Source organism: Polypterus senegalus, chromosome 3, assembly GCF_016835505.1.
Source record: "Polypterus senegalus isolate Bchr_013 chromosome 3, ASM1683550v1, whole genome shotgun sequence".
In the NCBI taxonomy this organism is placed as follows: domain Eukaryota; kingdom Metazoa; phylum Chordata; class Cladistia; order Polypteriformes; family Polypteridae; genus Polypterus; species Polypterus senegalus.
In genome coordinates this window covers 92,082,517-92,108,903 of record NC_053156.1, presented here as the reverse complement: position 1 = coordinate 92,108,903, position 26,387 = coordinate 92,082,517, and the positions used below count along the sequence as shown (strand labels likewise).

Genomic DNA, 26,387 nt, shown 5'->3' with positions numbered 1-26,387 from the left:
CCCGTTTAATGCGGTTTCCCGGCTGCAAAAGTCTTTGAGGCATTTTAAACAGTTGTTACACAACAGAGTCCAAAACAGAACTGCCTGCCTAAGCAAAGGCAGTGAGCTTTATAGCACAGAGGGTGGAAATGATGTCGTCCTCTGGGCCGGAACTGGAAGTGACATCATCCTTGGGGCCGGAACCGGAAATGACCTCATCTTTGGGGCCGGAACCGGAAGTGATGTGCCCATCCTGGAAATGGCGGCTCCTGGTGGGATTTCCCGGGTAAGACCTGCAGAGAACTCAGAAAGAGTGTCAGCGTACCCCGCCCCCCCCTTGGCAGATGTATAAACAGTATTGTCTAAGCCCTTCAGCTGCTTCCCATGCACACGTGTGTGACACCGTTTAGCTGCTGAAGTTCCCTTCTTGAAGTGATGGCTGCTTCTCAGCCTTCAGACTGGCTGTCTATTTAGCTTGACAATGTAGATCTCAAAGAGAAGAGTTTGTTGGCGTCAGTTCCCCAAGGAAGAGCGGCTCATATCTTTTTTTTGGTTTCAGAGACCAGGTTTTAGAAAGTTATTTTGCATGTTCCCCTTCTGTGAGAAAATTCCCAAGGGGGTGCCCATAGAGAATTCTTGAACGTCTCAAAACTTGCCTATCTCTGTTTCTTTGTCCCTTTTTTTTATTGAGACATGGGGTACATGTGGTTTTAAAAGAAGGCTGAACCTACTCCCAGTTGGATTAAACTTACTCTCAGCTACAAAATCAGCGTCTTCTATTAGACGAGTTATTCTGTCCATCTTAGTTGTCATCCCTTGAATTATTGTCTTTGTCCTTGCTTCTATCTATTTTGTGCCTTTTCGTTCAAGAGGTCTGCAGAGGGACCTCTGGAGAGATGTCAGTTTGTCACACACATTTGTAATCAGATGAAGTACAGACAGATCCTGGTACAAGCTGGAGTTCATTCACCTAGTTTGGAATGCAACTAGGGGAAGGCACAGCTGATTGCCTGGATCCCTTGTAAATCTGCTTTCTTGACAGGCCTGGTGTACCACTAAAGCCTAGCACACTGGGCAATGCCTACTTTGTCCTACACCCTGTTTTATATTTCTGAACTAACAACATAAAGGCAGCATCTGGGAAATAATGACATGTTTAAGAAGGAAATCCGACCGATGCACTTTTTTTTTAACTAATTCATTATTTTTATTTCAACATGTAAAGGAACAGGTTATCATTAACAACATATTTGCAAATTGTGGAAAGAGTATGGTAGTTTTTCCATATAAAATTAGAATTATTTCCATTCTAAAGTTAAATATCTATCATAAAAAAATGTTTCACTTTCACCTTGCAGCGTGCGTGTGGCTGCACGTCTTTTTTGTTTTTGGTCTCATTAATTTAGTGAAAGACCTTACACTAGCCTTAACAACATGATCTGTAGTTCATAGAAAAAAGGCTGTAATATTGGACAGGTGCACAGTGCTTACAGCTGTAAATACAAAAGAAGGATGAGGAAATGGATAAATAACTTGTACACTTACATGCTTCTGTGTTTACATGTCACTTGTATGCTTAAATGTTTGTTGTGTATGTACTTGAATGGTTATTTAACTCTGCTTTGGATTAAATAACATATTAAGGCAGAAAATACCTTGGTTTCTACCTTGCACTCAGTGTTGTTGAGATATACTCCTTCCTAATTCAACCACAGGGAAAAAGCAGGTTTGAGGCTGTGATCATACAGAACTATATACAGTGCCTATAAAAAGTATTCACCACGTTGGATGTTTTTACAATATCATTGTTATACAACATGGCACAGTGGTGCAGTGCTACTTTCTACTGCCTCACAAAAAGGAGACTGGAGTTTGTGTCCTAGCTGTTCACTGTATGGAATTTGCATGTTCTTTCCCAAAAGTTTTTACTCCAGATGCTCTGTTTTCATTCCACAGTCCAAAGATATGCAGGTTAGGTGGATTAGTTTTGCTTAATTGGCACTAGTATGTGTATGTGTGGGTATGTGTGTGTGTGTGTATGATTGACCAGAATTATGTGCATCGTTTGTTCCTACCTTGCACTTTGGATAAGGGCCCCAACTACTCCATGACCCTGCCCTGGATAAGCAGGTTAGGATGAAAGATGGATGAATGGACACTTATCAACAGAAAAAGACACCATAATGTCAGTGTTCAAACAGATCTCTGCATAGTCATTTACAGTAAGTGAAGTACACATATGCAATACAAAGTAATTCATTGTATTAGTATTCATCCACTTTAATACACACACTTAAATCATCTATGGTATAGCCAATTGGTTTTGGAGGTCACATAATTAGTTAATAGAGATCACCTGCCTTGAGTTTGGGGTTTCATTTGATTTAAGGATAAACATACCCTTCATCTGAAATGTTCAACTTGTGATGAGTAAGTGTTGCGACCTAACCTACACAATGAAGGCCAGTGAACCCTACAAGCAACCCTAGAAAAAGATGGTTGAAAAGGACAAGTCAGGTGATGGATACAAGAAAATTTCCAAGTCACTGCATAACCCTTGGAGTCAGGTTAAACAAATCATTAAGAAATGGAAAGAATATGGGACAGCTATAAATCTGCATGGAGCAGGCCATCTACAAAAACTGAGTTGTCATGCAAGAAGAAGACTAGTGTGGAAGGCCACCAAAATGAAAGACCTATGACAACTCTAAGTGAGTTGTAAGCTATACACTCTGACATTGGAGAGATTGTACATGCACCGACTATTGCCCCGGTTCTTCACCAGTCGCATCTTTATGGGAGAGTGGCAAACGAGAAAACCATATTAAGAAAAAGCTAATGACCTCTCAGTGGAAGACACATAGGAAACTCTGAAGTCAGCTGGAAGATGGTTATACTGTCTGATAAGACCAAAATTGAGCTTTTTGGTCATCGGAGAAAATGCATTTTTGATGTAAGCCAAACACTGCTGATTTTCAGAAACACACCATTCCCACAGTAAACCATGGTGGTGACATTATCATGTTGTGCCAAAGCTTCTCTGCAGCAGGCCCTGGAAGGCTTGTGAGGACAAAGGCCAGAATGCATACAGGAACATATAGGCGACTTATAAAGGAAAAGCTGATGCAGTCTGCAAGAAACCAGCACCTCGGAGGAGATTTTCTTTCCAGCAAGGCATCCATCCGAAGCATAAAGTCAAAGCTGCACAGGAATGGCTTTAAAACAACAGCGTTAATGTGTTGGAGTTACCAAATCGGGGTCCAATTCAATTAAAATTTTGTGGCAGAACTTAAAAAAGGCTGTTCAATCATGATCCTTATGCAACCTAACAGAGCTTAAACAGTTTTGTAAAAGAGGAAAAATTGCAGTAGCTGATAGAGACTGCTACACACAGATTTAAAGCCGGTGCTTCTGCCAAAGGTGCATCTAGTAAATACTGACTTGAAGGGGGTGAATACCTAAGCTATCAGTTAAATTGTGCTTTATGTTTCTAAAAAATTTAAATCACTTCACAGAGATCTGTTCATTTTGACATTAATTTTTGGGGATTTTTTTGTTGTTCATCAGTGTCACAAAGGCCATGATTCAATTTATTATAGCAATAAAATTTGAAAACTTTCAACGGAGTGAATACTTTTTATATAGTGGCAGTATATGTTTGCATTATATTAGTATGTCCCCAAACATAAAATATTGCTATTTATTGTAATTTGTATTGTTTAAAGAGTCCTGCTATTTTAATTTAAGTTACTCTTGCGCAGTATTTAAAAATCATTCAAAACAAACAAGTAAACAAAACAAACCTGGCATGGTGTTCTCATCATGTGCCACCTGGTTTTATTCCTTTCTAATTTACTAAAAGCACAAGCTGTTACTGATTTCTATTGAATTGCTGAATACTGAAGAAACAGTATAATTAAGAAAAGGCAAACATCTGTCCTCTGCACATGTTTAGCAAGACAGAAGTGGATGACAGCCAATTTGGTTGTGATCTGTGCAGAATTCTGCAAGTTACAACTTCATGTAAATAGGAAAAAGTCTTACAAATAAAATGGTATGCTGTAATTTATTCAGCTTTATCATAACTTAGTCTATGATTTAGAAGTATCCATTGCCAGTCTGACTAGTCACTTTATGTGTACACACAACCCAGACACACCTTTTAAGAGGCAAAATGTATGTGTTCTTTCAGAATTATTGAGACACTGCATCAGTGTGCATCTGAAAATTAAAAAATACAGAAATGCTGTTCAAAATAAGATTGCACATTCAACTGTGTTGTCTTTATCAGGTAGGTTTTTATTTTTATATTCAGACATATTTCCATTTGGCTGCAGTTTATATTCTTAATGGTAACTGGTAATATTTGCGTATCTGTGTATTTCTGTTTGTTTCTTCTTTATGTACAGCTTTGATATTCATACTACAATCTTAACATATGGCACTTGGGTACTTCTTCTCATAAGTGACGTTTCTAATATTTAACTTTTAGCCTTAACTCACTAGGGGGCAACAATGGCAGCAAGTGGTAAGAAAGAGAAACAATACTTGTATCATGCATTTTATGAAGACAGTGTGATGGTTAGCAGGCTTACTTTTCAACTCATGAATCCAGCCACAATTCCCACTACTTTTCATCTATAATAATAATAATGATAATAATAATAATCATAATACATATTTATTTATATATTTATATATAGAACACTAAAACTGATTGATACAGGATATATACAAAGTATTAAATAGAATAAAAGACAAAAAACAAAAGTAAAATACTAAATTCAATACTAAAAGAAAAGCCTAACAAATCACATGATTTGTGATATAACACATGCACAAATTATACTGAGCATCTGGACAGATAGGAACACTGAAAGAGGGGGCAGACTGTTAAGTTAAGTTAAAACCCTTCCTGAACAGATGACTTTTAAGTTATTTTTTAAAAGAATGAATGAAGTCAGCTTATCTAATTAATTTAGGGAGGTCATTCCAATGTCTGGGTGCTATGCAATTGAAAGCTCTGTCATCCATAGGGTGCAGGTTAGTGTGTGGGTACAACAACATTGCCAGAATCAGAGTACCTTAGTGGGCAAACAGGAGGATAGCAATGGAGAAGGTCATTGATGTTGCTGGTACAAGGCCATTTAAAGTACTGTAGGTTTATAACAGAATTTTATATTCAGTCCTGTAAGACACAGGGAGCCAGTGGAGGTGACGCAGGATTTGCTGTTATGTGCTTGCTGTTGCTGGTTCATGTAAGAACTCTTTCAGGAGAGTTTTGAATTAACTGAAGATGTGATATAAGTTTAGAAGCATCACCTGCCAGTATAGTGTTACTATAATTGATACAGGAAGTGATAAAGGTATGGACAAGTTTATCAGCAATAGAAAAAGAAAGGAATGAGTGAACAAGGGATATGTTACAGAGGTGAAAGTAAGAAAGTTTCTTAATGTGGTTTATGTGGGCGGAATAAGACAGGGAGGAATCAAAGAAGACACCCAGATTCCTTGCATCAGAAGAAGGTCTAATGAGATCACCATCAACACTGACTAAGAAGGAGCTCATTTTCTTAAGTTGCACTTTAGTGCCAGTTTGCAGGAGTTCAGTTTTGTTGCAATTTAATTTTAAAGAGTTCTGTCAACAACAACAACAACAACAACAACATTTATTTATATAGCACATTTTCATACAAACAGTAGCTCAAAGTGCTTTACATATTAAAGAATAGAAAAATGAAAGACATAATTATAAAAAATAAATCAACATTAACATCGAATAAGAGTAAGGTTCAATGGCCAGGGGACAGAAAAACAAAAAACTCCAGACGGCTGGAGAAAAATAAAATCTGTAGGGATTCCAGACCATGAGACCGCCCAGTCCCTCTGGGCATTCTACCTAACATAAATGAAACAGTCCTCTTTGGATTTAGGGTTCTCACGGAAGGGCTTGATGATGATGATGGTCACGTAGACTTCTTCCTTTTAATCCGTCCATCATTGTTGGAGCATCATGAAGCTTTGAGTAGGTGGAGGTGGCGAGGCCCACCACCACAAAGAAACCGGAAAAAGAAACAGAAAAGAGAGTAGGGGTCAGTACCGATTTTAGAGCCACCATGAACAGTTACTCATTGCAGTTTGGTGTCCTTTGTACCAGAATGAAAGACCATGAACGTTGTATACAGAGAAGTTTTCCAGTACAAACATATATGTACTAAATACAGTACGTTTAAGGGTAATAAAGTTTGGTAATACACAATTTCTGACTATCCTGTTTATCACCAAGGCTATGTCAGTTACGTCAGCTTGTTATTAAGTAGTGCAATCTGAGGAGAACAGTGTTTTAGTCTTCTTGCCAGCTTTCTTTATTGTGATTATTTCATCATGGCCATGTCTCACCTGCGCTTCACTGTTCACAGACTTGGAGAGCCAGTGTCTATTCCAGCAACAATGAGCACACAGCAGAAATCATACAGTTAAACAAAAGTGCTTTAGATTTTTCCAATGACCAAGTACCAGGATTTTTGATTGTGAAAGGACGTATACACAAGCACAAATTAAATCCAATATCCCATAGTATACGCATATACTGTCATGATATTATAAAATTCTTAGGTCTATGGGAAATGTGGTGTACTAAGATTTAGTAACATCATGGAGGGAGGTAGCTGGGCTTTGGTACCATTATCTTGGTGTAGGTTGTGTCTTAAAAAATGCCATAGAGGCCAATCACTTTCTTTTTTCTCCCTTGATATGTAAAGTCCACAGTGATGGCAGCTGCTTCTCCTGTTCTATCACTTTTGTTTTATGCAACACATACAAACATAATAGAATTCTTTTGTTTGTTTACCATGTCTGGCTGAGAAGTAAGTGTGAGGAATGAACTTCTGTCCCAGCCAAAAAAAAGCTGAATTATTAACAACTAATTAAAATGTGCAGTAAAGACTTTCAAACAGTAGGCAGAGCAAGAGAAAGTGATTTCACCCTTTCCGTTAAAACAGGTTGATGGAAACATGTAACGTGATGTAAATGTTTATTTTCCATTACAAAATCACATCACAACCAGAGCATATCCCAGCAGCATCAGGTTCAAGCAAGGAACCAGTACCAGGCAGGATAACCATCTATTTCAGAATACTATCACACACATGTTGTACATGACCAAATCCGACTATCCAGTCAATTTAAACACATATCTTTGGGATGGTGGAGGAAAATCCTCACACCCATGCAAAGAAAGAAAATACAAAGTACACCTATGTATTTATTAAGACAGGTAGGTACTGAACACAGCGCTCCCCAAGCAAGGATTTAGAATTCATAGTGGACTCATCACTATCAACTGCCAGACAGAGTTCAAAAGCTGTTAAGAAAGCTAACAGAATGTTTAGTTATATAGCACAATGTGTAGAGAACAAGTCCAATGTGGTTATGGTAAAGTTTTATAACACACTGGTGAGGCCTCATCTGGAGAAGTGCGCACAGCTTTGGTCTCCAGGCAACAAAAAACAGAGCAGAGTAATAGGCTGATCCCAGGGCTACCAGGGATGAGTTATGAGGAAAGGTTAAAAGAGCTGAGCCTTTTTTACAGCTTAAGTAAAATGAGATTAAGAGGAGACATGATTGAAGTATTTCAAATTATGCAGGGAATTAGTACAGTGAGTACATCAAGAACAGAGAAACTCAGTTGGAACTTGCTTAGGGTCAATTTCACACAAACATTGTAAGTTTTTTTTTTCTTCCCTTTTAAACATATGGAATAAGTGGCCAGGTAGAGTGAAAGACAATAGGACTTTAGTTCATTTCAAAACTAGACTTGATATTATTTTGGAAGAATTAAGTGGATAGGACTAGCAAGTTCTGTTGGGCTGAATGCCCTGATCTCAACTAGATTGTTCTAATGTGAGGCCATAATGTTATACCTGGTGGCACATTGCTCTCCAAACATACAAATCAGGATTTCCCAGGCATGTGATAAAGAGATTGAATTGCATATTCCCCTGCAATGTGAGCAATATGAAAACATCAGAAAATATCAACCGAGAAATTATTGCACACCTTTTGGGAGTGAATGTTCTTTTAAAAGAATTCTAATGAGACAAGGCTTTATAAGCAGTGGATCAACAGCTGATAAAAATGTGTATTCTTTTCTATATTACTCTTTATCTCATTCTGCCTTTATTTATTAATTTCTAAACAGAAGGCTCCTCACGCTCGTGTATTTACTCTTAGAATATTTATTTTGCCTATAATCGATTAAGAAACATATGCTGTGGCAATACAATATTGTGTATAGTCATGTAAATAAAGAATTATTAAATTACTGTGAAAGGTCAATACAGTATGTTAGGGTTTTATGCATTCTTCATCCAGTTTTATGTTTTTCTTTACTTTTGTTATTTTTCCCTACTCCCGTGCCTTAGTTTTCTTTGCTTTTTTTTTCAGTTTTATTTTGTTTTTTGTCTCTTTCCAATCTCTTACTCTTTGTTGTGTTTCTTATCTGCTGGCATGGGGTGTTCATGTGTGGTTATTTGGGATGCAGTTACCTATTTAAAGACATCTGTTGGCACTGATCAGGTTGTTGTGGCATTAGTTCTTATAACTTTGTTTGATTCTTTCCCTTCTGACCATTTCCTGTTTTGGATTTTCAATTTTTGTCTTTTGGTTTTGATGTTTAGGATTTGGGATTTTATGGACTTATGGCGTTGGTGTTGATTTGCTTCACTGCTCAGTGTCCTTTTCTTTTCTTTGTTGCGTTGTATTTTAACAGCAGTTGTATAAATCTGTTAAATTTGTAAATTGAACCAATTTGTAAAATTGGAAACATTCACTACAATATATTTCTTTGTAATAATCAGTGGATTTAGAAAATATTCGGAATTCTTCTCTTTCTTTACACTTTAATGTGTTAGATATAATATAAAATGGATAACTTTGACATTTTTGCTCATTAACTTACACTCAATAACCCGTAATGACAAAGTGAAAATGTGTTATCAGAAAGGATAACAAATTTATGAAAAATCAAAAACTGAACTGTATCATGCACATTGGAAATGCATCTGACAATAATTTGGATTGCTAAATCAAAGGGTGGGAATATTTACATGAATAAGAGATTTTTTTCTGTCAGGGTTTGAGAACTAAATTTAGTTTGGCACAATTTTCATGTGTGTTTTTTATTGTGACAAAGCTTGTTAATGGGAATTGAAATTTTAAAAGTAAATTTGTATATATTCAAATGTGTTTTAAATATGAAACAATTTAATTTTAATTATTACTTCAAGCATGAGGGTCCTATAACAAGGACTCCAGTGCCAAATTTTTGCAAGGTACCAATGTGCACGTACATGGAAAAGTTATGTACCATGGCTTAGAGTACCTAGTCCTACAACGGAGTCATGTTAAGATACTTGAAATCCTTTTTTAATATTAAGTAGGATAGAATTGATTGATGGAATTTTTTGTTAGGTGCTATAGATTGATACATTTTTACATATAGTGATATAATTTCAGCTTTAAATAAATAAAAACAGAATTATTCATTACAATATATTATAGAATTGAATCACAATGTTTAATATTTTAAAAACATTGAAAAGTCCATTTAGTGGCGATGTTGTACATAAAAGGTGGGAGCTGAGAGAGAGACAGGGAGACAGAGAGAGAGGGAGAGAGATCTCAGCTGATGTCACCAGGAAGCGCTCCACTTATAGTATTCAGAAACTGTCTCTGTGTGGATGAAGCTAGGAGTTCTCCTATTAGATCACGCTGTAAGGAGGCTGCTTCTGTGCCAGACATTGCAAGTTCATGGCTCACCACTGGCAGTACACTACAGTGATAGTTCATGGTGTGACTCCACAGCAATACATTTTTTATTGCATTGTCTATGATAGGCCGGCACATTGTCAAGGGGTGTTTTGTGCCTTGAGTCCAATATTGCAGAAGAAAAGCATGTGAAAAAATAAGTACACCCTCTTTTAGTTTTTCTAATATATAAAGCTAAATGTGTGTTTGTCTGGATAGCAAACTATCATTGCAATATCTGCCTTCTGCAGGCTTTACACAAACTCATAATTTGTGCATTGGAGAACAATAGGATATTTTTCATTCTAATTTTTTTTTTAGTTGGAGAACTTAGAAGTGCCCCTAGAAGGCATTTTTGGACTTGTCATATGTATGCAAAGTTGCTCCCCATAGTGGGTTTACTCAGTGAAATGTTAGCTTAAAGCCAAACTTCTTCCCTTTGGGGATTTTCTTAGTTATTGCACCTGCACTTTATTCTACCCCAAGCAGGGTTGGATACCCTTTCTAGAAGTTTATAATTCAGAAAACAGTTTTTTTCAGGCTATTAATGCTAAACATGGTAATTCAAGGCACTGGTTCATTATGTTTACATAATATTTCATGCATGGCTTCTTCATATTATCTTACTCTTTGTTGAATAAATAACAACAATGTGAAACTTGTGTATTGTTAACCAAGGTTACATTTGACTTAATTTAGGATTTAGGGAGGACTAGATTATTGTTTGTTATGTCTTGGCATGTGAAAAATACCATTGAAAAAGGCAGTATATGCTGTTTCACAATAAAAGAATGGGTGAGGGACAAGTTAGTGAAAAACTAACCATGTAATGAACTGAAAGGTGGGTTCTCGTTTGTCAGACTTGTCCTCATGACTGTATTCCACTACAGGGTTATGGGATAACCAAATGTATCACTGAAATATCAGGCATCAATCATGGATGATGAGTGAAGCTATTCCAATGCACATGCATTTAAAAACACATCCTCACACACTTGCACTAGGTTAATGTAGTGTTGCTAACTAGATTAAAAACACATATCTGTGGTGTGTGGTAGGAAACGGGAAGATGCCCCCATAGTCATGGGTAGAATGTGGAAACCCAGCACAAGAAGTGACTGCCCAAGATTTGTGACGAACTTCTCTGGAGCTGTGACACAATAACAATAGCCACTCTTCTAACGTCACTTGCAAAGTGCATAAATATTGGCTCATGGGAAAACTGAAAGATTCTAGAATGTAAAAAAAGTTTTCAAAGTGCATCGAATGATAACATTAACTACCTTGCTGGACATCAAAAAATTATACAGTGTTTACTTCAACTTTAGCATGTAACTGGGTATTACCAAAAATCAGGTAGAATAGTGTGCAGTTGTAGAACTTGTACTTGTTGAAAGGTGTATTTTCAGATGCTGGTAGAAAATGTCAATTGCAACAGTTCGTTTAACACTCCAAATGTGGGCCAAATGCAATAATTTCTAACAAATGACACCTTTTTGTAATTTTAAATAGGTTTTCAGATTCTTACCTGATGTTACGTTTCACCATCTTTCATGAAAGTTTAAATTTAAAGGTAGGATCCCATAAAATAAACCAGTTGTAGAACTATGTCATGCTAAATGCTGGTGGTCTCGTGTTTTATACACAATCTTGAAAAGAGATTATAGATGTTTTAACCTGAAGAAAAATATTTTATTAATATTTTGTATGTTGCGGTTTTTATACAAGCTTAAAATTTTACACGACATCAAAATTGACTCATAAGCTACATCATTTGAAGTCTAAATAGGATAGACTGGGATAAGCTTTTAAATGTGGAGACAGGCGAGGAGCAGTGGAACAGGTTTAAAAATGTTTTACATGTAATGCAGGACAGATACATACCTAAATTTGGAATTAATAGGAAACTAAAAAAACTCCATGATGGATTAATAAAGATTTAAAAAAGAAGTTGCAAAGGAAAAACCTGCTGTATAAGGCATATAAGACTAATGACTGCAAAGTGAATCGTAGCGCATATGAGAACATGAGGGCAACCATTAAGAAGGATATCAGAGAGGCTAAAAGACAGTTGGAGAGGAATATAGCAGATAAGGCAAAAGAAGACCCCAAGAGATTCTTTCAGTATTTTAGTAGTAAAAGAACAGTTAAGGAGGAGGTCAAGTTCATCAGGAATAGTAAAGGGGAATTAAAAGATACAATGAAATAGCAGATGCCCTAAACTTACATTTTTCTGAGGTGTTTACAAGTGAGCAAGTGGACAACGTCCCAGAGGTAAACACGACTACTAAGGAGGTACTGAGGGATTTGGAAATTGTAGAGGGAGAAGTGCTGCTCAGATTAAATAAGATGAAATCAAACAAATCACCAGGCCCAGATAATATTTATCCTCGTGTTCTTAAGGAGGCTAGTGAGTACATATATAAACCCTTGACACATATTTTTAGGAAGTCACTGAACACTGGAGAGATTCCAAAGGACTGGAAAATGGCAAATATCATCCCATTATATAAAAAGGGTGACAGGGCAGATCCAAGCAACTATAGGCCAGTAAGCTTAACAAGCATCACAGGAAAATTAATGGAAGGAATTATTAAGGATAAGATTGAGCAACACATGGCAAGGACAGGAGTTATTCTGAACAGTCAGCATGGGTTCAGAAGAGGGAGGTCGTGTTTTACTAACATGTTGGAATTCTATGAGGTTGCAGCAAAAGCATACGATCAAAGTGGAGCTGATGATATTATTTATCTGGACTTTCCAAAAGCATTTGATAAGGTGCCACATGAGAGGTTGGGCATCAAGTTAAAAGAAGTGGGAGTTCAGGGTGATGTTTTTAGATGGGTGCAGATTTGGCTCAGACACAGGAAGCAGAGGGTGATGGTGCGAGGAACCTCATCAGAACTGGCCAATGTTAAGAGTGGTGTGCCACAGAGGTCAGTGCTAGGGCCGCTGCTATTTTTAATATATATAAATGATTTAGATAAGAATATAAGTAACAAGCTGGTTAAGTTTGCAGACGATACCAAGATAGGTATATTATTAGATAATTTGGAATCCGTTATATCATTACAGAAGGACTTGGATAGCATACAGGCTTGGGCAGATTTGTGGCAGATGAAATTTAATGTCAGTAAATGTAAAGTATTACACATAGGAAGTAAAAATATTAGGTTTGAAATACACAATGGGCGGTCGGAAAATCGAGAGTACACCTTATGAGAAGGATTTAGTAGTCATAGTGGACTCTAAGCTATCAACAGTTTTCAGAAGCCATTAAGAAGGCTAACAGAATGTTAGGTTATATATCACGATCTGTGGAGTACGTCCAAGGAGGTTCTGCTCAACCTTTGTAACGCACTGGTGAGGCCTCGTCTTGAGTACTGTGTGCAGTTTTGGTCTCCAGGCTACAAAAAGGACATAGCAGCACTAGAAAAGGTCCAGAGAAGAGCGAATAGGCTGATTCCAGGTCTACAGGGGTTGAATTATGAGGAAAGATTAAAAGAACTGAGCATATACAGTTTAAGCAAAAGAAGATTAAGAGGTGACATGATTGAAGTGTTTAAAATTATGAAGGGAATTAGTACAGTGGATCGAGACTGTTATTTTAAAATGAGTTCATCAAGAACACGGGGACACAGTTGGAAACTTGTTAAGGATATATTTCGCACAAACATTAGGAAGTTTTTCTTTACACAAAGAACAATAGACACTTGGAATAAGCTACCAAGTAGTGTGGTAGACAGTAAGACATTAGGGACTTTCAAAACTCGACTTGATGTTTTCTTGGAGGAAACAAGTGGATAGGACAGGCGAGCTTTGTTGGGCTGAATGGCCTGTTCTCGTCTAGAGTGTTCTAATGTTCTAATGTTTGTTTCCTGCCTTGCGCCCTTTGTTGGCTGGGATTGGCTCCAGCAGACCCTCGTGACACTGTAGTTAGGATGTAGCGGGTTGGGTGATGGATGGATGGATGTCTGCATGTGTTACTCAATGTAATCAGCATCTTGTGCAGGAAAGCAGCTTTACTGGCAACCAGCTATAATTCTCAATGTGTTAAAAGTGTGTCTCTCAGCTGTGTTGTCTCAAGGCATATAGCTGATACTTACAGCGATTTCTCAGCATGGGTCTGCACGACCAGCCGTGTTTATTTCTGTAACAGGTAGCTTAGGCAGTTCTTTTAGCAATGGAGAGACATCCTAAACGCACCTCATGGCCAGGTCATTTTAGAAAGTTCAGATTGTGGGAGGGAGGAGTGACAATCTAAGCGGTCCTTTCGTCAAGATAGCACATCTCTGTTGAGGGACCAATCATTAGTTAGTAATGACTTTATATTCCTCAATTATGCAAGCCATATTTATCATTGTTGCCCCTGAAATTGTGCTTCTGAGCTTAGTACTGCATGTTCCGTTGATCAACATACTGTACATTTTTTAATTTCTGAAATACTGAGACAGATTATTTCAACCAGGAGAATGAAAAATACAATTGCTTTTTTGCCTCAGGAAATGTATCTTGTAGACTCTTACACCATAGTCTACCGAAAGCTGCTGGATATATATTTGAAGGTAGCACATGCACCGGGTTGTGCAAAACACACGGGCAGACTACATATTCCTTAAGTGTAACGTGGTTAAGGGTTTACATGGCCAAATAACCAGATTACTCATGGAGAAATTTACAAGTGTTAACCTGGTTTCTCAGAGACCAATATCCTAGTTTCTCTAACTGGAATAAGTATATAAATGGCATTTTAGAAAATGATGTCTGTGAATAATTGGGTTATTAAAGTGAATGAAAATAAAATCAGTGATGTACAAAGAGCACACAGTATTCTTTCCTGATAGGATTGTCAAAGTCAAAGGGGCCTATTATAGTTAAACTGACACATTTGAGCATAGCTGAAGAATGACATTATATAAACTTTAAATAATCCATTCCTATCAACACTAAATGATTCTGTGATTGTTAACGACTCATGCCACTGAAAATTATATGGTCTTAGCTGGATGTGAGGGTTACTTTTATCTTTTTCTTAATGGACTGCAGTTGAGGGCACAGAGTTTCAGTGTCTTAACCACATTTCAATAAAACCCGTGATATAAAATAACTCGTAGGTTTAAATGACATATCTCAACATAGTAGGCTTATATTAGTAGATATTAGACAGCCATAATGCAGGAGATTGCAAAGTGAGAAGTTGATTGCATTAAAATGGTTTTACCAAGCAACACCCTTCTAACAACATTAGCAGACCATGTACCTCACAGTATAACTGGCAAGTTTAAATAGCATTGCCTGATTAAGTCATGTAGGTAAGAATAGCAAGGAAAAGGGAAAGCTTGAAAATTGTAAGTAAATTTAAAAAAGAGCTATGCTGATTATGAAAACATGAATAATTTATTATTACATTTCAGCCCCCATGATTACAAGGTGCTGACTAGAAAATATAATTTTTTATTCTGTTATATAACAATGATTAGATTTCAGTTTCACACAGCTACACATTTTATTTTCCTTGTATTTTTATATAATAATTTATTTTTGAATGTTAGACAGTAATTCCTGATTTCTTTTTATTTTGTGAGACCACTGTTTTCCATGTACGATTAGCTTTTCTTGCATTATTTGTAATGTTATAAAACAGTATAACATTTAACAATAGTACATTTGTAATTGGATAATGCCACAAAATGTACGGTGACCTTTCATTGGAATTCCACTACATTTTACAGGCAAAGATGCAGTTCATTGGCTTAAATTTCTGATACATTCTTACAGATTCTTCTTGTTATATGGATTCCAAATCAATGTTTAAACGCAGGGGTGGCATGGTGATGCAGTGGTAGTGCTACTGCCTTGCAACACAGAGACTGAGGTTTACATCCCAAGTTCTCCATGCATGGAGTTTTCATGTTTCCTTCGTGTTTCATGGGTTTCCTCAATATTAGTTGTCAAATTGGCCATTGTATGTGCATATGTGTGTGTGTGTGTGTGTGTATTCACCCTGCGATTGACTGACGCCATGTCCAGGGATTGTTCTAGCTTTTTGCCTGATGCTTTCTAGGATAGGCTCCAACTTCCCTGTGACCCTGCCCTGGATAAACGGGAAGTGAAAATGAATAAATGGAAATGCATGTGCAAATGCGGTTCTCCTATTTTAACATGTTTGTTACAATGGCGTAAATGAAATTCATACACATTAGCATCTGTGTCTACTGAAACTTTATAATCAGCAATATCAAACTTTTTTACATCTGCTAGAAAGGACTCTTCATAAGGCATATTGACACATTGTAAACTGCCTTAATTTTAATCTCCTTAAGTCTATTTGGTGTCAAGACCTATCTTTTTGTCATTCATAATTTTGAAATTTAAATTTTGACCAAATACAAATCAAATGGCAGATTTTTATGTTGGCAAATGAAGAGGCAGCAATTTTATAATTATTTCTAACACACCAAACTACTGACAGAATGACACCTTTTTTTGGTCTGTTTAATTATTTTAACATTTTTTTTAGTGAGTCATTACTCGTCACCATTTTAGTTTTTATGGGCATTGCCATCTTGTTGCATGTTTTTTTTTAAATGGGTGTCATTATTTTATAAATTACTTATACATTATACTTATACATATACATATACGTAAATTATTTATACTTATAAATTACTTATACATTGTAAAATAAGGTCACTGTAATGTTATGTTTTGCTAGGCAAGTGGTTCATGCACTAAGTGATGTATAATGTCATGGAAGCCACTTTGAAAAATATAGTTCTGCAATTTTTTACCATTCAGTGATTTTCAGTCTCACCCTTAATTTACATAATCTTAGTGAGTCAGAGACATTTGTAGCGCACTCCCGTGAAGTCTTCTTGACAGTTCTGTTTTTTTTGCCTTTGATTGTAGGCGGGACTCTGTGTGCACAAGAACTAACAACCAATAAATGCTCACCTGGAAGTGCAATGCATAGAATATATTGATGAGGAATAAAGGACGCGGGTGTTTAGGGCATCACAAACATCTGTCTGATGTCTCGTGTTGTATTTACCATGATAAAAATTAACAAAAAAAAAGGCCCAGGATTTTGGCTGAACTCGCTGTACCTGTGAGTTTTTAGTACAGTGGTGGTGTCTGTGGTTTTTACAGTCCCTTTCCTTTTTATCTTAAAACAATTAGGCATCTTTTCTCTAGCTCACAAAACTTTTTTTGCAGTTCAGTTCAAGTTTACGCTTCACATGGTATTTATGTTTGGACAGTCAGAAAGAGAGGAAAACAAAGTTATGCTAGGAGCTTGTGAACTCTGCAGCTGAAAAATTTCAGCTAAGGTTTCTTGCTTCTCCATTTCTTTGATTACATATAAATTCAGTAAATATTAGCCTTCAAGTTCTTGTTGACTGGAATTAGAGAGGCAGTGCTAATTTATAGTGTAAATATAGTGTTATATGACGTATTTCACTTTAATAAGACAATACTTGCAAATTACATGTTTCTTATGAAAATATTCTTTAAATTTGTGAAATTAAAAATAATTGAAGTGCTCGGCTTAAATGTAGACTGGACATTTGATGTAGGAACCTCTGGCAAAGGGCAGAATTCCATCTACGAAAATGCACAATTAATCTGCTTTGTTACAAATATATTGATAAGATTGTACACAGCAATCATTAACAAAGCAACATGGAATCCATTACCTATAAGTGGTACAAAAAAATCTAGATTATTGATTCTTAACCTTTTTTGAGTCACAGACCCCTTTTAGAATCTGATGAAAGCTATAGACCCACTTCCCCAGAAATATTCACATAAACACAACTTTGCATGCAATGAATATAATGTACTTTGTTTATCGAGATTTGATTGTTTCATACATATATGACAGACACAAAGTATTATTAAACTTTAAAGTAAATAATCTAAAAAAACACTCCTTTTTTATGCAAAAAGTAATGGCCTCTCATTATACAATCCTCTCATACAAATTAAAATAGATCTACTACTACTTCTACATTTTCTACTACCATTACTACTACTATTACTACTACTACAACATCTACTCTAAATCAACAGTACTGGGCTGTATGGTGAATATAAATGTACATTTTTATCTGACCCTCACGGACCCCCTGACACCTATCCATGGACCCCCTAGGTTTCCACGAACCTCAGGTTAAGAACTCCTGATCTAGATACTTGTTTTTAGTGTATTACAGTGATTTACAGTATTTCAATATATAAAAAAATATGATGGTCTCCTGGACTGATTTCTAATCACTGATCCCACTTCTACTAACTGCGTCTTGTTTGAAATGATTGGTTTTGAGGTGAGGGAGTAGGGAAATTTATAATGCTTTACATTGTCAAAGCGCTGGTTAGGCAAAAAGGGGGAAATCAAAACATGCATGATCGAAGGTTATAAAGGGACAAGAATAACATGGAAGAGAATTACTGGAGAAAAGAGGTGGCAATGAAAAGGGGGCAATCCCAAAATGGGCTACCCAGGTGCAGAGAAACTAACACTGGCAGATGAAAAACTTTTGTGAATGGAAGAAAAGGGACAACCTCAAGTGCATGTTTTATGAGAACTCTGAAATTAAATTCTTTTTAGGGTCATAATATGAAGCAAAAAGTTTGAGAAAATGGGACTTTGTCTGGATATAATAGCAGTTTTCTAGTGAGCATAGAGTTATAAAGTGGGTTAAGCAAAGACTCCCTCGGCCATGCAAAAGAGAGTACTGACCACATAGAGTGAAATTGCTGGACAGAAGGGAAGTGCTCTTATGGTACTGGTAAGTTGAACAGATGATAAAGAAGTCTGTATATTTAAGTCATGTGGGACAGCAACTTTCGTTGTGTTTTCCAGTAATACTTTATGTTGCCCTATTATCACATCCCTTTCAGTTTCTTTGAGAGAAACAAAAATTTATTTTCTCTATTTCTGATTTTCTGGTGTTATTTTTTGATTGCAAGGATGCCCAAGTGACATTCTTCATTTCAAGTAATCTGAAAGAAATGTTTTTGAGTACTTACAAGATTTTCACATGGATCCATGTTACCTCGTTGATCGATCTACCCTCAAATACGCCAAAACCCCCAACCAGAATAACATAAGTATATCCACTTACACCAATCTCCTTTCATGGAAATACAAGTTAATACAAAAACAAACAATATCTTCAAAAATTAATTCCGTATGTTCCTTCTGGGATAATAAAGTCTGCCTAAAATCTAAAACTTAATACCAGCATCACAACTCCATTAATGAGTATTGCTTTAAATGAAAATTTGCAGTATGTCAAATACTTTTAACATCAGGTAGTGAGAGGAAAACTTTATAATTACTTTTGAACTTAAAATTCTCACTTTCTTGCCCTCAATTTTATCCTTTGAAGTCTCTTTTTGTGCCATATTTCTGATTCCTGTTAATCTTTGTTTATTTGTAATTCTCTGTCTGCACATTAAAAGTTTATTTGAAGTACAACAAAAAGCACCAATGAAATCCCAAGTAAAGAAAATTCAGGACAATCTTAAGAACTGAAAACTATCTCCTGCAGATGCTAGAGGGGATTGAAAAGCATGGCAGGCAATTATGTCAGATGTATGTGGCCCAGAGCACCCACAGCAATGTATTGTCTCCAAGGCCGACTTTGTCCAGGTGTTAGATAAGAGATCAAAGAAGAAGCATTTGAGCATTTTGCTCTGTTATGATAATCGCTTTGAAATTAGTTTTCATTTTCTTTGGGCACAATAGAAAGCGCTGGTCAGTCAAATTTCCTTTCTGAGACAACAGTGAGTTGTGAGAAACAGACTCATTTACTATTTTTGTCAGGAATTTATTTTGAATGTTACTGAAAACCATAAATGAATCTGGAAAACCAATGAAGCAAGATGTTGGTGAGCTTAGAAGGTAATTACATTTCTGCATCAAGGGAAGATAGGTTTTTAAAATCAAAAATAGAAAAGCACGGCTCTATGTGGTCTGCTACATCAGAAAGTTTAGGGAGTGTTGTTTACGGTCAGGGGCCCTGCTTGGTCAGGGATGCCAGTTGGATGGAAAGACTGGAGAGTAGGCTCAGGGCATTATTTCCCCCAGGATGCTAGAGGGCAGTCCCCTGGATGGGTGGCTGCATGGATTCCAGCAGGGCACGCTCAAAGTTGGAGTTCACTGCACCACTGTGCTTTTGTACTGTGCATTGCTGTGGGAATGATTCGGGAAGCGTTTCCCAAAGCTAAATAAACATGAGCTGGGCTGGACTTGTGTCCTTGTCTATTTGTTTCAGGCTTGGGTGGTTGGTGTGCCCCCTGCAGACCACATGAGCTTATGTTTAAGACCAAATTAGTGTCTGATACTACAAATTTTCAGTTATACTAGCATTTATTGATTTACAGGTTAAAACCTTTATTGGGCTAGGAATTATGGGTGATGAGTAGTGTTGACCAGTGAAATTTGCCTATGCATTTTGCACAGCGAATTTGCTGGTTTTGTCTATGACCTTGCTCACTGACTGTTTTCATGAAAACATGTTTTGCAGTATGCCTAGGCAAACTTTTTTTCCCATTTTTAAATGAAGGTGTCACTACCTAATCTGCTCTGCCTTTCTAATTTGTGCAAAACTTTCACACATTTGTACTGTAAGCACACTCTTCCTCACACATTCATGAATAATTTACAGTGTATGCACACATGCGTGATGTCACTACCTGTTGGTACCCCAGCCTAGATCACTAGTAATAAGTTAGATCACTAATGAGTAGTAGAGTTTTACAGCTGGCTATATTTCAATTAGTTAGTTATATCAAATTTTAATTAGATTTGCTTTTTTGTTGACCTGACACAATTTCTAGAGGACACACAGGCTGGGTTGTATAAAACTTTCATTCTCAAACAACTCAGATCTTCTACGTAAAGTCTGAAAAGGTCTTACTATATCGATCGGCTTCTGGTTGATTTCAATCATACATTTTTCTTTTTCTGAAATGTGATAACATAGGAAAGCATACATAAAGAAATGTTATCCATGAGTGGAACTCTGTCATTCCCCTTAAAAATGATAACTGCAACACTGTAGTTTTGCTATGTACATACTGTATTTTAAAATCTTGTCCATAGCCATGGCTAGTAGAGTAAGGGAGTGTGGTACTTGTTGAGATCAAAGTTACCACTTGCCCAGTATTCATAACAGTATTTTATATGTGTATTTGATCTTTCTAAGCTTCTCTGTCTGTACTCTTCTCTCATTTTCATTGATTAAGCCCATGCTTAAGTTGTGCACAAGTTATTAAGCATAGAACTAATCAGTTTTTAGTTTAATGCTAGCTTCATTTTGTATGATTAAAGTGTTCTGTAACAAAACTCAGATTTTAATGAAGACAGGTGATGGTCATATATTCATAGTGGTTATTAAAAATAGACACTGTTAATCCTTGTCAATTTTGAATTCTCTGGTTGTTGAAACCTTGCTAAGAGGATTGAGGAGAATATTAAGCCTAGTTTAAACTTGACATGTCTGCGATACTTTGCAAGGATCTTGCAGCGAAACTGACGTCAAATTTGCAGATTTGGTGTTTTCACCATGGACTTCGCGCAGAAATATTTCTAATTATGCAATGTGGCGGACCCAGTGGCTGTACAGTCAAAATGCTGAGGTTGGTTTTGTGGGTGTGTAATATGATTCAACAGGTTGTCAAAATGCAAAGAAGACATGCAACAAAACATATGAAATGCATCACCTCATCCTGTAGGTCCCTCACACACAAGAATATTATGCTCGCCATTCCTTCAGCGCTTTTGGTCAATAGGCCTGAGTCTCCACCTTCTCTTTTTCTTCCTTTTAAATTCAGTAATAGCAGGCACAACTCATATTTCACCAGCAGAGTCTCACATCTCAGGCTGTGACATTAATAACCTACGCAACATTGACGAAACACTGTCACTTATTGACAGTGAGAATATCAATGTGCTGTTCAAACGGGCTGTAACAAGTATAAATGTATTTTGGCTTTGCGGTGTGGTGTGTGTGCCAGGTTTAGTAAAACCCAGGCTTGCTAGTACATCACTGTCTTCTTACATTTTGCAACTATTATACTAAAATTATTATCCAACAAAATGGATTGTTCTGTTTCTGTTCTGGATACATTTGAGAAAATGCCAGAAATGTTGCAATTGATGCAGAGTCCAGCAATGTTACTTGTAAATGGAAGAATCTCTTCTAACAGTATTAGTTGTTATTAATATTTTACAGTTGACTCATATATGTTGTTTACATTTACATTTACTTATTTGACTGAAGCCTTTATCCCAGGTGACTTGCAACATTTATGTTACAACTGTTTACATTTATTTTTGGTTTTTCAAATGAAGCACAGGCATGTCGAGTCACTTGCTCATGGTCACATAGCGTCAGTAGCGGAATTTAAACCCCACAACCTCAGGATTTGAAGTTCAAAGCCTTAACCACTATATGTCTGGATCAAAAAGTTGATGGTGTACTGCAACATATTTGGAATTCTGAAATATCAAGTGAGGATTCTAGTTATAAATAATTTAGGTGTTTCATCTCTGTCACTCAGAATTGTTTCTTTGAAAAAATGTGCAAGATAGATTTTGAATTGAATGAACTTTGGGCAATGTAGTCATTGTTTTTATTGGTGCATAGTGTCCCCCTGTCATTAAAATAATATGTCTGGTTTATGTAAATTCTGTACAAATGTTTTATAAAAATATTGCATTGCCCTACAGCTCTGTCCTTTAGACTGATAATGTTTTTGTGTCCCTCAAGATGGTAAAGTAATTTTCTATATTTGGGTAGAGCCATTGAATGTTTTAGTCTTTGTTTATTTTACCACTGGTTGTTTTAACTTTATAAATTGTCCCTAGTGTGTGCTTGGCGTGTGTGTGTGTGCCCTGCGGTGGGCTAGCACCCTGCCCGGGATTTGTTCCTGCCTTGTGCCCTGTGTTGGCTGGGATTGGCTCCAGCAGACCCGTGTGACCCTGTGTTAGGATATAGTGGTTTGGATAATGACTGACTGACTGTTTCAAGTATAATGGCAGTTAAAGTGGAATCCATCAGTCTGCAGTGACCAGAAGTCACATGACACACACACATTACCTGTAGGATGTGCAGACTTTTTTTTGGCTCAGGGCAAAAATGCTAAGGTGGAGCTCTTGAGGAAGGTTCTCCTTTTGCGTAAACTGAAAAGGCTACATTTTTTCAATTTTTCCTCATAATTCATCCCCTGTGGCACTTGATTCAGCCTAGTCGCACTTCTCTGGACTTTTTTTTAGCATTGCTATGTCCTTTTTGTAGCCTGGAGACCAGAATTGCACACAGTACTCCAGATAAGGGCCTCATCAATGCATTATAAAGCTTGAGCAAAACCTTCTTGGATTTGTATTCCACACGTCGTGCTATATAACCTAACATTCTGTTAGCCTTCTTAATGGCTTCTGAACAGTCTGGCAGTTGATACTGTAGAGTCCACTACGACTCCTAAATACTTCTCATCAGGCGTACTTTCTATTTTCAGACCATTCAATTCAAACCTAACATTTTTACTTCCTACGTGTAATACAGTACTTTACATTTACTGACATTAAATTTCATCTGCCACAAATCTGCCCAAGCCTGTATGCTGTCCAAGTCCCTCTGTAATGACTCAACTGATTCTATGTAGTATCATTTGCAAATGTAGCCATCCTATTGATACATGCTGTATATGGCCAGTGAACATAACACACACATTTTTGGGATATTACAGAAAATCAGAGAACACTGGCTCACAAGTAGAAATTCTAAGCACTGTATCACCTTGATACCCTAAAGTAATGTAAATATAAATATTTATTAGAAAAGATAAACTGAAGTGTCTTTGGTTTAAATTGCAACAAAAATAATACACTTAAGGCTGTGTTGTCTAAAACCATTTTCTTCTCTGAAAAATCTGGAATCATAATTGCTCAAAATATTATTTTAATTGCAATGTCAAACCTTTGATTCTTCTGTTGTCTTTATAAATCATTATTATATCAGACAAATCTGAAGCCATGTGGGTTATTAATGTCAAACAGTTACTTGAAAAGAGTGTTCTGTTTTATACTGTACATTGGCAAATGAAAAAGTCAAATATTTGAATTTATTTCAGTAAAGCAGATCAGTGTGTAGCACACCTAATATATTTAAACCACTTAATATTTTACTTCAATTATGTATACTTTGTACACATCAAGTAACGTATAATACATCTACCTTATGTGGATAATTATGCTTTTATTTCATCATCCTTTATTCTTTGTTTTCTGTTTAGAAATGAAGACAGTGCTAGTTATTCCACAGCTGCTCATGTTCTGTATGCAGCAGTATACATCTGCCTCCAGCAGAGAGCAGGCCAGCACCAATGCACACATCTTCTATGCTGTGGAAATGGAGGGAGGCACTGATGCAGCCAGAGCCTTGGCCAAACAACATGGATTACAGTTCATTTCAAAGGTCAGTGCATATTTAAACGTCCTTTATTGCTTCCACTCATAAGCCTGCAATTTTCTTCTCTTTTTTTCTTCTCCACAATCAGTTTACTGGGGAGCCTTTATAGGCAGAAATATGAAAGTGCTGACAGTCATTTCCATTTTTTGAGGATATCAGGCTTTTATCAAATTACAGCTACAGCATTTCTGAATATTTCATATCTGATTGGAAAGGAAATCCAGAAAAAAAGAATTTGCTTTACTCTCTCAGATTATATTCTATAGACTTCTTTTAAATAATTATTTTAATTTTATTAATGTTGTACAGCTCTGGAGGAGTACTAGGTCTGTTACTTTTTAAATAGATTTTATTTTGGTGGCCTCAGCTTTTCCATGAATGCTTTTTTTCTGTACATTTAAATGAGACACCTTTTTGAGGTAATTTAACTCTGAAAAGACTACCTTATTTTGCTTGTCTTTTACTCAGTGGGGTAATGTTTCAGTAAAACAGATGTACTTCAGTTATTTTGATATAGTACCAGCCTTTTTGGTGAATTCGTTTTACATTTTTTTGCTATATATTACTATTATTTCACCAAAAATCTGTTTTGTATTTTTTATTATTTTGGACTTCTCTGCTCCTATTTTTTTATTGCTGATATATTATAATTTAAGGCTTTTAGTGAAATATCTTAATACATCCAGCATAGTGTTTACCTTTTTCAAATGTGTGGGTTATACCATTTATTCTTTGTGCTTATATATACAGTAAATGTAATCCACCTACACTGTATAGCCAAATGTATGTAGACACCTCTCCAAATGATTGATTTCAGGTATTTCCGGCACACCCCTTGTTAACAGGTACATAAAATCAAAGACGTAGCCATACATGGGCAGTAGAATGAGTCAGACTGGAGAGCTCAGTGACTTTAAATGTGGCACTGACATAGGATGTGAAATTTCTGTTCTGCAAGATCTGCGCCCATCGACTGTAAATGCTCTTACTATCAAGTGAAAGTGTCTAGGAGCAACAAAACTCAGCTTTGAAGCGGTGGGCCAACCAAACTCAAAGAGTGGGGTTGCCTTGTGTAATAGTGTCTAGAGCAAAAAAATCACCTATACTTTGTTGCATCACTCAGAGCAGAGTTCCAGACTACTTTTGGTAGCAACGTAAGCACAAGAAGTGTGTTTCGGGAGCTTCATGAAATGGTCATGTCCAAGCAGCTGCATACAAGCCTGAGATTACTATGCGCAATGACTATAAGGACTGTGCCTCTCTCCATACTACAGTTACCTGACCACAATTCCCCTGTTCACTAGGCCACCACTTATGGAATGTACTTATTTGCAAATACATACGCATATTTGCAAATAATGTGTATTCAAAAGCACCTGACAGGTTTAAAGAGAAAAGGGAAGGTAACAATTTAAGTGTTTCACACCAGCCCTTCAAATTCTGTTCAAACACATTAGGCTGGACCAGGCCAAGGGGTCGCCCATGTAACACCTAGATGCGGCAGATAGAGGGTCATTTCCGAAGGGTGTGATTGGACCGCATGTCTGCCTGTGGGGTTGCAAACCTAGGATCCTGAGTTGTTTAGTTGTGTAGTGAGTGTGCAACGCACTGTACCAGTACATGCTCCCCAACTTGACTTGACATTTGGCATAGATATATACTGTTTAGTGGGTACAATAAAAGGACGGATGTAATGAGGTATTTTTTTTTAACTCTTGAGGCATCTACTGTTGAAATGAAATATGTTGAACTAACGTTTAAAAGTGTATTGTGTAAAGCTTATACAATTTGTCAAGCATTTAACCCTGGTTTAGATTAGATTAACAGGGAAATTTAGATGCATACAGTAGCAGCAACATAAAAAAACAATGGTACAGACTCAAAGTACAAATAATATAGCCAATCAATCAATCAATTGATAAATAAATAAATAAATGTATATATTTCAAAATGATCTTAACGAGTACATAGTGAGGAAGCAGTGGGCAGAAAAGATCTCCAGAGATGCTTCTTAACACACTGTATTGGAATGAGTCTGAAGTTAAAAGTGCTCCAATAGAGTGGCTCCTGGAGTTGATGGAGGGGATATTTCATATTGGCATCCAGTTTGGCTTCCATCTT

At 36.6% G+C, this 26,387-nt stretch overlaps 1 protein-coding gene across 1 annotated transcript in view; it reads left to right on the top strand.

The window, feature by feature from the left end:
* Nucleotides 1–26,387, top strand: part of LOC120526580 (neuroendocrine convertase 1-like) — a 672,113-nt gene that overhangs the window by 43,736 nt on the left and 601,990 nt on the right. The window contains exon 2 of the mRNA XM_039749744.1: nucleotides 24,091–24,272. Within this exon, the coding sequence (XP_039605678.1) occupies nucleotides 24,093–24,272 (180 nt within the window). The 5' untranslated portion in view covers nucleotides 24,091–24,092. The remainder of the gene's footprint in view (nucleotides 1–24,090; nucleotides 24,273–26,387) is intronic.